Source organism: Brassica napus, chromosome A5 (genome assembly GCF_020379485.1).
Source record: "Brassica napus cultivar Da-Ae chromosome A5, Da-Ae, whole genome shotgun sequence".
NCBI lineage: Eukaryota > Viridiplantae > Streptophyta > Magnoliopsida > Brassicales > Brassicaceae > Brassica > Brassica napus.
In genome coordinates, this window is record NC_063438.1 from 13,947,438 (window position 1) to 13,958,351 (window position 10,914).

Below are 10,914 nucleotides of genomic sequence, written 5' to 3' on the forward strand. Positions count from 1 at the left end.
TGTTTTATAAATACAAAATTAGTTTTAAAATATGAAATCATCTTTTATAAATCCAAAAATCGAATTTATATACAAAAAACGTTTTGTATATTTAAAAATAGTTTTTATAAATACAAAAAATAAAAAATAGTGTTTATAAATCAAAAAGTTTTATAAATACAAAATTAGTTTTAATAAAAATAAATATTTTTATAAATATGAAATCATCTTTTATAAATCCAAAAATCAAATTTATATACAAAAAACGTTTTGTAAAATCGAATTTATATAGAAAAAACATTTTGTAAATACAAAAATAATAAACAATTTATAAAAAAATTCTAAATCAATTCAACACAACCAAATCACAATTCTAAACCTATTACACAACAAATCACAATCCTACCCAATCACCCTAACAAAAATCTATCAAAAAACTTCTAAAATCATCAAATCTACTTAAAAACCTAACAAATAGGACCTAAGAGAGTGGGATAGGGTCCTTACATGATTTGTAAGAGAATGGAGAGGATTCGCCGGAGAGATCGTCGCGAGAGAAGGTGGAGAACGCCGGAAGGAGAGAGAGATCGCCGGAGAGGAAGAAGAGAGAAATGGGGAAGAAGATGCGTTTCGAGTTTATAAAACCTAGGGTCCGACGGATATTTTCCGTCGGAATTCCCTCAGTATTTTCAATTTCAATTTTCGCGAAATATTTGGCGGCTTGTTTGCCCGGTTAAATGAAAATATTCCGAGGAAATTCCGACGGCCACTTAAATATCCGTCGGAATTTCCTCGAAATATTTTCATTAATTCGAGAAAAAAAGAATATCCTGTGCATGTATTTCTATTAATTTATATTGTTCCTCGGAATTTTCTCGGAATATTCCGAGGAAATTCCGAGGAACGCATGTTTGGGGTTTCAAAACATCAATTTTTTTTGCCCTATATCATTTCTTATACAAATGCAATGTATACCATTGAGGAATCTTTGTATAGATGATCATAAACCATGAAATAACAAAATTTCTAAACGAATTGTAAGTATTCCCTTTACCGTTCATTAAAGTGTATATGTGTTTCTCTTATGTTGTGGAGATTTCATTCATACAATCGGAAAAGTGTTATATAAGTGTTTCACTTAAACAAATTTTTGACTTCATAATCAGTCTAAGACACTTAATAGGGGTTATATAAGTGTTATTCAAACCGCAAAACGTTGTTTTCGGTTTAAAAACTCTTCTTCCTCGGAAAAGCCTCGGAATATTCTGCGGAAATTCCGAGGAAAAACAAGTGTTCCTCGGAATTTCCTCGGAATATTCCGAGGCTTTTCCGAGGAAACAGAAACCCTAAAAGCAAAGCCCTGAATCGTCGGAAAAGTCTCGGACTATGCCGAGGAAATTCCGAGGAAATATGATTTCCTCGGTATTTCATCGGTATATTCCGAGGAAATATGATTTCCTCGGTATTTTATCGGTATATTCCGAGGAAATTCCGAGGAAACCTATTTTTCGTCAGAATGTCCGTCAGAATTACGCTGTTTTCTTGTAGTGTGGGCACAATCAGTGTTGCAGAGGTAAAAGAAATAACCTGAGCAGGCAGGAACCTCAAGTGCTCTTGCTCTCCCTGGTATTGTGTTTCATATCACCTGTTTTTCTTTAGTTCAATTTTCTGTTAAGCATTGCATGCAACTGTCTACGAAGGAGAGGTAACGCCATAAAGGAGTCAACTTTTTGTATGTTTTGACTTAAAAGATGTCATTTTTTTTATTTCTCATAGATTGTTGTTTCGTGGTTTGCTAACGAAACCATAGGTACACGCAGTGATGGGGAAGAATGGTTCAGGGAATAGCACATTCTCTAAAGTGAGCATTTCGTCTCTTATCTCAACACTATTGTATTCTCTTGATTCCTCTATGCTGCATAGTATTTGTTCTCTTGCTGTTTGTTTTCTTAGTGAGCATGTTTCTTCTGCTTTCTTTCACAAAAAAAAAAAAAAAGAAAGAAAGAGGTAAAGAGTAAGAGAGCACAGAAGGAAGTTTGCAACTCGAGCTCGAGGATGGGTGCGGTTTATAGTTTGTTTGTGAGGGAAGAGGAGATTCTGATGGAGCAGAGGAAGAGGGAGTGTGGTGGTTGTGGGTTTGTGGTGAGGAAGGAGAGAGATGAAGATATTGAGCTCGTTGTGCCTCTTGTTTTCAGCTTATGTACAAAGGTATTATGTTTCATCACTTCATGGCATGATCATCTTATTGCTATGTCTAGGGATCTTATAGTTCTTTAGTTGAGCAGCTTTCATGAAAGTGATAATCCGTAAAGAATTTGATCACCAAAGAAAAGTAGACTTGAGGACTTAGTTGAGCATTAGAATATTAATTTTTTTTTTTTAAAACCCTTAATTAAGAGCCTTGCAATGGAGCACAAAAATGTTTAGGTTTCTTAATGTTGTCTCTTAACTCACTTTTATTACTTAAAAGTATTAAAAAAAAAATAAGAGCCCCTAAATGGATCTTTGGGATAATCATGCTCTAAAATTATGAAAGTAAATAAAATTTAACTGTTGGAAAATGTTACCGTTTTATGAAAATATAGTCGTTACAGATAAGGCTAAAAGGTTTTTGTGTCTAGTTACTCTACAAAGACTTCAACTATTTGTTGTTTATTGTCTGCTTCATTTTTTGAAAATAATTTAATATTTCTTATGACAATTCCTGATCTTCGTGATGAGATTATCATAATTATCTTACAAATACTTGATGTAGAAACCGCATGGCTTATGGTCGTTCTTAAAGGCTGGAAAGCAATGAGTAAACAGTTGCGCTGAGTAAGTGAAACCTCTGGTTAGTGTGTTGTTACCTACTAACATAAACACAGGGGTAAATGTCGGGAATTCTTCGAAAAGTGTTTAAATGTAGGTAATGTTGATGCGGTATACTCATTTTGGAGACTTGGACGATGTTGTCGCTGTTTCGGAGGCTAATGTTTCGAGCCACACCTAGCCAACCCTAGATTATGGAGTATTTAACATATGCAGTGGAGAAGATATGAAGACGAACTTAGCTTTCCGATAGTTCACACAGATCCAATTTCAACAACTCTGGATCAGATTTGTTCATTGCTGCTTAATCGTGATTAATCCGGTTAAGGAGCAGAGAATCACATTCCTCCTCTATTGTTGATTTTCTCCAGACTTTTTAAAAATGCCTAAGAAAATCTATACATGTGAATATAAGGACACCTAAAGCCGAGACTCGCTCTCTGAAGGAAAGAAGAAACCAGCCTGAGAAGAGAACCACCTTCCATGGTGGTGATAAGGAACTTGCAGATATGAAGAAACAAAAAAATCCTATAGCAGAACGTCAACAAGGGACATTCTCCAAGACTGGAGAGTGAAATTAGAGCTTAGTTGACTAACAAAGCTTGCTAAACACCCACACATTTCATCTCTAAGAATAAAATGATTCAAACTCCAAACAAAGACCAAAGGTCACAAAAGAGGTCTACAAGCCAATACGAACGGAAATTGCAAACTAAAGAGGTAGATGATATTGTTTATGTCTGTATTGGTCACTGGTCTTAATATGGTTTTGTCCTGTGGCAGGAACACGATTGAAGCACAAGCCTGGAATTATAATGGGAGGGAAGAACTTGGTTCACAATTGTGTCCTGTAAATCTATCAAACGCTAGAGTTGTAACTTGTAAGTAGTACGCAGTGTGAGCAATCATTCTTTAATTTGATGATGATGATGATGATGATGATGATGATGATAAGCTTATCTTTGTGTAAATGATCATAGGGCGGAATGGTTCGTGTTCAAGGCTCTGAGTATTGGCATATGGCTGAAGTTCTAAGATTGAAAGCTGAAGACAGGTAAAAAAAACTTCATTTATTCTTCTATCATGCCTCAATCCTGAATTGTTCTTAGTTTGTTTGCGTGTTTCTACATCGTTCGAATGTTTCTTCCATCTATATTATTTGTGTGTGTTGATAGTAAATCAAGGAGCCATCATTATTTTTAAAAAAATGATAAGCGACCAATTATGCATCTTCACTCTTCAGCATGATTAGTAAAAGTAACTTAGACTAAGCCAACATGTTCTGTGATTTAATAAAGCTTTACCTTAGATCTTAGTGTATGTAAGTCAGTAATTGCTTGCACCTATTTCTTATATGCAAGGGTATAACTTTTTAATGGAAAAGGAGGTTTGGTAGAAGGTTGTATACAAAACATAGACAAAACTGGAGTTGATTTTGTCGCACAAGAAGATCGGGAAACGCTTCGCGGCGATGTGGGGATGTGGAGATTACAGAAGGTTAGGGCTCGGGAGCTTGGAGTCTCAGTGGACACCTTCTGTATGCTCTGCATTGAGTGATCACAGCATCAGAGCTCTCTCTTGCTCCCGAGCTCACACTCTTTTCCTCACCGGTGATCCTCTCCGTCTTAAATCCTGATTTTATTGGCTGGCACAGATTGAGTCGTTTGCATCTACGATCTTGTTGGTTGGTTGTAGCTGAAAATAATCAGAATTTTGAATTTGAGTGACAGATGATGGGATAATGATGTTTTGTTGGTGTTTTTAGTTGTAAAGTATTATACTTTGAGTCTGATTGTGAGCTTTACATACACTTCTTCAACACAATGTTACAGAAACAAGGAGAGTCTTTGCAACAGGTCTTAATGATTGTGGCCAACTTGGTGTCTCAGACGTAAATACTCATGCTTTGGTATGTTACATATGTCAAAAAGACTATAGAGGATGCAAGCTTTTGTTTTTTTTTCTTTGCTTCTTTGTTTTTTTACATGTCTTTATCTCAGATAAATTCAATCGGAACTTGTTTCTTGTATATAAACGTTGTAGGAGCCGCTTGAAGTTTCTGGTACTGAAAATGATATACTGCACATCTCAGCTGGTTATAACCACTCTGCTGCTGTCACAGGTAAATATAAGCATAGTGTTCTTCATTACATCGTCATGACTTCGAACTGATACATGATCTCCTACATGCCAAACATGATCTTCTGGCGCAGTATTGTATGCTATTTTTACTTAGTCACATTTTTTTTAAGAACCCTTAAATAAGAGACTTGCATTGGACCACACAAATATTTCCGTCTCTTAACTAAGTTTCTTAAACTCACTTTTCCAACTAAAAATTATTAAAAAAAGATATAAATGAATATTTGGGATAATGATGCTCTATGAGTTTAAAAAAAGATTGAAAAATTTTGTCAGAGAGAAGAAAAGAAAAAAGGTAGCATTTTTAATAAGTTTTTAATAAAATTTATAATATACAAATCGGTAAAAGCATAGTAAAAATGAAATTTAAAAGAAGTAAACCACATTTATCTTCATGAAAGTCTTTTTGGCCAATCATGTTGTCCACTATAGCAAAAGCTTCGGAGAATCTTTTTGTCTTCCCATAAATTTTCTTGATCATGTTTGGTATTGTAAACATGTCATAGCGTAAGTTCACTTCTCAGACGCTGAATGTTTGCTATAGTCGTTCACTATCCTAAACAACCTAAATTTTTTCGAAAAAATCCAAATTCAATTGTTTTGAACTTTAATTCAAATATGTGGAGAGTCCAAAATCTGATCCGACTACATTTCATATCCCACGTTAATTTTATTTTTTTCTATATTTAATTTAGATTTTTTGCCTAAATCTTACTATATATTTTGCGAAGTCATGAAAAAAGGTCTACTGTAAGTTATACACATAGCTAAGTAAACCCGTGACATATAACCTGTTGGATAGAAAGAGGTACATATGGGAAAGGTCATTTCTGATCAAACACAATCAAGCTAATATCTAATTTATTTTCTAATCTCAAACATCTTAGTACATATCCTGGGAAGGTTTACACAACAAATGTTATTTAAAAAATATTTGTCTCTGTGCTAAAAATATATTATTTTGCAAATATATTTAATTTTGATGTTTGCATATCAATTTATAAATTGTTTTATTAAAGTGTAATTTGTGAAAAATAGAATTAAAAATATGAAATTTTCTAAGGAAATTAAAAACCATTTTAGTATATTGTTTACCATAGCCATTTTATTTGTAAATTATAAATTCTTTACATTTTTTATTGATATTTCCCTATAGGCTAATGCTCCCATTTAAATTGAAATTCTTCTCCAATGTTCAACCTTAAAACACGTTCCACCTCCCATCTAGACCCATCGGCTTCTCTCGACCATTTATTTTCCAAATTCCTTTTTTGTTTTGTTTTATTTTGTTTTGTTTTGTTATGGCCAACTCCTTCAAAACTTTGTTCTTTGTCAACTTTCTAAGTCCTTGATTGAGATACCATTTCTTCATCTGGTTCGTATTCACTGTGATCTAATTGAAAACCCTTTATCCACGGCACAATCAACTTAGTTTTTGTTCAAAGTCTAGTGTTTACTTATTCCAAACTGCTAGAAAGCAAATGAAAAAGCTGAGGTGCTGAGATTGTTTCGTAAAACGAGAAAAAGATATATTATTGACTTCTCCTGGTTCATATAAAACAGGTGTGTTCTTTTACGTTACATTTCTGTCTTTCTTCGTTAAGAATCACATGTTTAATTCTTACACATTTTGGATTAAAGTTAATTTCCTAATTGTTTTTATTTAATCAGAAAAAAATCATACAAGTTTCATAATTTTATTGGGTAGTTTTCTGTCACTTGACACCAACTTTTTCAAAAGGTAATTGACGTTAACCAAACTTTCAAGAGATAGAAAATTTGTTATAACCAAATTCTTCTTACAATCTCCAGTTTAATATTCTTTACTTTCTTGATTATTACGTGTTTTTTGAATTTTTTTCTATTTAAAGAGAGAAAAATGTAAGTCTTTGATCGAAGCTAATTTGTTCTTGGAACAGAAGTTTGATTTTCTGATTTTTTTTTTCTGGAACCCTCTGGAGTTCTGGACACAAGGAAGAATCATCAATCAATTGGAGTTTGAGGTCTAAAGGTAAAGTGTAATGTGTGGTTAAACTTGAAACACCTATTTTCCTGAAAATAAATTGTTTCAAAAAAAAATTAAATTGTCTCTTTTATTCTGAGGGGCATATAATGAAAAGTCACCTAACTAACCGAGAATCATTTACTTTGCTAGATTCTGTATACACAAACACACATTCTTTCATGTACTTGTGAACCTAAAAAACACTCAAAAAACTTCAGTAACATCTCTTAATGATGTCTGAAGATGGCTACACCAAAGAAATTCCTTTTGATTTTCCAAGAAACCCTCTTTGCATCTTCTTAAGTGATTTCAGGTAATCATTTTTTCGGTAAAATTTCTGTTTTCTTTTATGTGATCAAGAATAAACTTAAAATTTGATTTTCTTTGATGTATCAGATCAGTTTTTAAATTTGATGAGCTCGGTTTGGAGATAGCAAGAATAGCTTTACCTGCAGCACTTGCATTAACAGCTGATCCTATTGCATCTCTTGTGGACACAGCCTTCATTGGCCAAATTGGTATCAACAACAACCCAAGAAAAAAACAAGTATTGATCATTTTCTTAGTTTTGTTTCAAGATGGAAATCAATTTGGTCTTCGTTTTCTTGTTTTGGTGATGATTTACAGGTCCTGTAGAGCTTGCTGCAGTTGGAGTTTCAATTGCTTTGTTTAACCAAGTTTCAAGAATCGCTATCTTCCCTCTCGTTAGCATCACAACTTCCTTTGTAGCAGAGGAAGATGCTTGTAGTTCTGAGGAAAACACAAACCAAGATTATAAAGAATGTATTGAAACTGGTATTAATAACACAAAGGAGGAAACTCAAGAACTGATTCCTGGAAACAGTACGTATATTTATATATAATTATATATATTGTAACAGCATTACACGTTTGAGTATTTTGATTTCTTGAAGTACTAATCACTAGTTCGTTTGATCTTTCCTTCAGTTTCTACACCAGATGAATCTAAAAACAGTTGCAGTATCTTTAGTGTTAGTGAATCTCCAGTCAAGAAAAGAAACATACCATCAGCTTCTTCTGCTTTAATCATTGGAGCCATTCTTGGCCTTCTTCAGGCTGTGTTTCTTATATCCTCAGCCAAACCTCTCTTGAGTTTCATGGGAGTTAAACATGTAAAGCATCGATCTCTCTGTCTCACTAACTATATATGTGTGGGTTGTATGATTGAAATATTTCAAAAAAAAAATTTCAAATTCTTACAGGATTCTCCAATGTTGGGACCTGCTCAGAGATATTTATCTCTCAGATCACTTGGTGCACCCGCTGTTCTTCTCTCGCTTGCGACACAAGGTGTTTTCCGTGGATTTAAAGACACGACAACTCCATTATACGCAACTGGTAAAACGCCATGTTTTTAATATGGTCTAAGTCCTTGAAACAGAACAAAGCTGATGATCAACTTTTAATCTCTTCCACAGTGATTGGAGATGTCACAAATATAATACTCGACCCTATTTTCATATTCGTTTTTCGTCTAGGCGTTACAGGGGCAGCCACTGCTCATGTTATATCCCAGTGAGTTTAGTTTCACGTTTTGAGTGTTAAAAGTTCTCTCTCTTCTCTAATAACTACCGGTTTATATGTGTTAATTTTCAGATACCTAATGTGTGGAATACTCTTGTGGAAACTGATGGGTCAAGTCGATATTTTTAAAATGAGTACCAAACATCTTCAGTTCTGTAGATTTATGAAAAATGGTAATTGCAAACTTGCTGTGTGTTTTTCATTGTGTGATCTTTGATAGAATAATATCGTTTTGACTATTGTTTTCGTGTATGGTTCTTTTTTCGCTTAGGCTTTCTTTTACTGATGAGAGTAGTTGCAGTGACATTTTGTGTAACTCTTTCTGCGTCACTAGCTGCACGAGAAGGACCCACTTCCATGGCAGCTTTCCAAGTTTGCTTGCAGGTTTGGTTAGCAACTTCACTTCTTGCAGATGGGTTCGCTGTAGCTGGCCAGGTTTAACCATTGACCTTTCACTCTATCTTCTTATCCGATAAAGGCGGTTCTACATTTTAACTAATGGGTCTTTTTAAAGGCAATACTTGCGAGTGCGTTTGCCAAAAAGGACTACAAAAGAGCTGCAGCTACTGCTTCACGTGTGTTGCAGGTATACATTCTTATATGAAATAAGCATTTAAAGATTCGGTTTAGAATAAACCGAAAGCTAAAGACTAAATCCTGTGACAGTTGGGACTGGTTCTTGGTTTTCTACTCGCGGTTATACTTGGAACAGGTTTGCATTTCGGAGCAAGACTATTCACTAAAGACGATAAAGTGTTACACCTCATTAGCATAGGACTTCCGGTAATCAATTTCAACTTAATCTTAAACCCTTAACCAAACCAAGATTGTGGCTAAACCGGTTCTTGTTTCCTGAAGTTCGTGGCAGGGACACAACCAATCAATGCCTTAGCATTTGTATTCGATGGAGTTAACTTTGGAGCATCTGATTTTGGTTATGCTGCAGCTTCATTAGTTATGGTGGCTATAGTTAGCGTTTTGTGTTTGGTCTTACTCTCGGCGACTCATGGGTTTATTGGTCTTTGGTTTGGTCTTACCATTTACATGAGTCTTAGAGCAGCCGTTGGATTCTGGCGGTAAAATATCTCTGAATCTCTCTCTCTGTTTCTTGTAGTGAAAAAGGTTAAAACTGTTTTTCTTAATAGCGGAATGCTGTTGGAACTGTGACAGGATTGGGACAGCGACAGGACCTTGGTCTTTTCTCAGAAGATAATTAAAGGGACGTCATTGTTTTAATTGCTCTTAAACCTTTTCTATAACGAGATTGTAATTGAATAAAATACAAAGAAAATGAATCTGGAGATGCAAATAATTCTATGCGAGTCAGTAATACTCTTGTATGTATTAATGTTGTATCCATAATCCATATCTAAAGGGTTTCGTCCAGATTTATAGATTTTAAAAGTTTTAAGTCTTTTGGGTAAAATGTTACTATAAATGCTATATCATTTTACATTTTTTTTGAAGTTACATAATTGAGAGCGAAAACAGAAAACTAATCTTTGATGTATTACTTTATACCAAATAGAGTAATTTCATAATGGAATTGAATTTTACTATAATTCTATTTTATTTAAGTAATGAAACAAAGAATAAAAAAAATTCTTATTTTATTTTTGGATTAATCACTTTTTTTTAACTATCAAGTTAAAAATAGAATAAATCCAAAAAAAAAATTATTCCAAACTTTGTTTTAAAATGGAAAATATAGTAAAATTGGAGATGTTTTAAAACACCACTAATCTGCTATAACCTACGTTGCACGGAAGCTTCATCGGAGGTCCGCTTCCCGCTTCGGAACTGGAATCGGAATCGGAACCTTGTGGAAGCTTGCGGAATCTCGCTTCCAAAACGTTTCTAAAATATTCTCTTTAAAAACATGTTGGAAGCTTACGATTCCGTTTTGGAATCACGCTTCCGTTTAAAAAAAAATACAATGTATATCAATAAAATATAAAACCATAGTTTTAATCTATATAAAATAAAAAAAAAATTAATAGTAATGAATATTGAGTTATAAATATACAAATATCAAAAATAATACTATAAATTATCTTTATACTTTGAGATTTTTTATTAAAGATATATCACATATTGAAACATATTGTGTCAATTATTTATGAAGTATTAAAAATAATTAATATAATATTTTTTGTAAACTTAATTTATGTGTATTTTACAGTTTTAATATAAAATCATTTCAAAATTATTATAAATGAATAAATGTTTTATTTCAAATTTAAATCATATAATTTTTAGTCCTATTTTTTTTAAAAAATTTACATATATATATATATATATATATGGATATACGCTTCCAACACGTACCCGCTTCCTAATATTTTAAAAAATCTCGTTTCTGCGCTTCATTACGCTTCCGTTTCCACGTACCCACTTCCGTTTCCATGTAACATAGGCTATAACAGAAAACC

The 10,914-nt window shown here is 33.4% G+C and overlaps 1 protein-coding gene and 1 long non-coding RNA gene across 6 annotated transcripts; both read left to right on the plus strand.

Moving 5' to 3' along the window:
* The first annotated feature begins 1,219 nt into the window (after positions 1-1,219).
* LOC125608897 lies at positions 1,220-4,686 on the plus strand. The gene is made up of 7 exons (XR_007339481.1): positions 1,220-1,840; positions 1,981-2,187; positions 2,735-3,510; positions 3,574-3,671; positions 3,771-3,844; positions 4,152-4,400; positions 4,623-4,686. It is a non-coding gene; the product is annotated as an uncharacterized LOC125608897 (long non-coding RNA).
* Positions 4,687-6,177: 1,491 nt separating this feature from the next.
* On the plus strand, positions 6,178-9,896 carry LOC106353601 (protein DETOXIFICATION 42). 5 transcript variants are annotated; one of them, XM_048779524.1, is made up of 14 exons: positions 6,185-6,495; positions 6,852-6,943; positions 7,088-7,250; positions 7,334-7,455; positions 7,565-7,780; positions 7,886-8,070; positions 8,161-8,296; positions 8,377-8,473; positions 8,555-8,655; positions 8,817-8,917; positions 8,997-9,068; positions 9,149-9,265; positions 9,341-9,558; positions 9,653-9,896. In XM_048779524.1, exons 3-14 carry the CDS (start codon positions 7,168-7,170, stop codon positions 9,693-9,695), a joined length of 1,491 nt encoding a protein of 496 aa, XP_048635481.1. In that variant the 5' UTR covers positions 6,185-6,495; positions 6,852-6,943; positions 7,088-7,167; the 3' UTR covers positions 9,696-9,896. The 5 variants fall into 5 exon arrangements, with proteins under 5 accessions (XP_048635482.1, XP_048635481.1, XP_048635483.1 ...); XM_013793359.3 differs by having other exon boundaries at positions 6,192-6,495; positions 8,754-8,917; XM_048779523.1 differs by having other exon boundaries at positions 6,192-6,495; positions 6,894-6,943; positions 8,754-8,917.
* Positions 9,897-10,914: the final 1,018 nt, after the last annotated feature.

What these genes read in the sequence shown, in the direction of transcription:
- LOC106353601 (XM_013793359.3), top strand. Translation starts at nt 7,168, where the DNA reads ATGATGTCTGAAGATGGCTACACCAAAGAAATTCCTTTTGATTTTCCA. An exon ending in ACTGCTCATGTTATATCCCA is followed by an intron (nt 8,474 to 8,554) that starts GTGAGTTTAGTT and finishes GTTAATTTTCAG; the next exon opens with ATACCTAATGTGTGGAATAC. An exon ending in CTGCTTCACGTGTGTTGCAG is followed by an intron (nt 9,069 to 9,148) that starts GTATACATTCTT and finishes ATCCTGTGACAG; the next exon opens with TTGGGACTGGTTCTTGGTTT.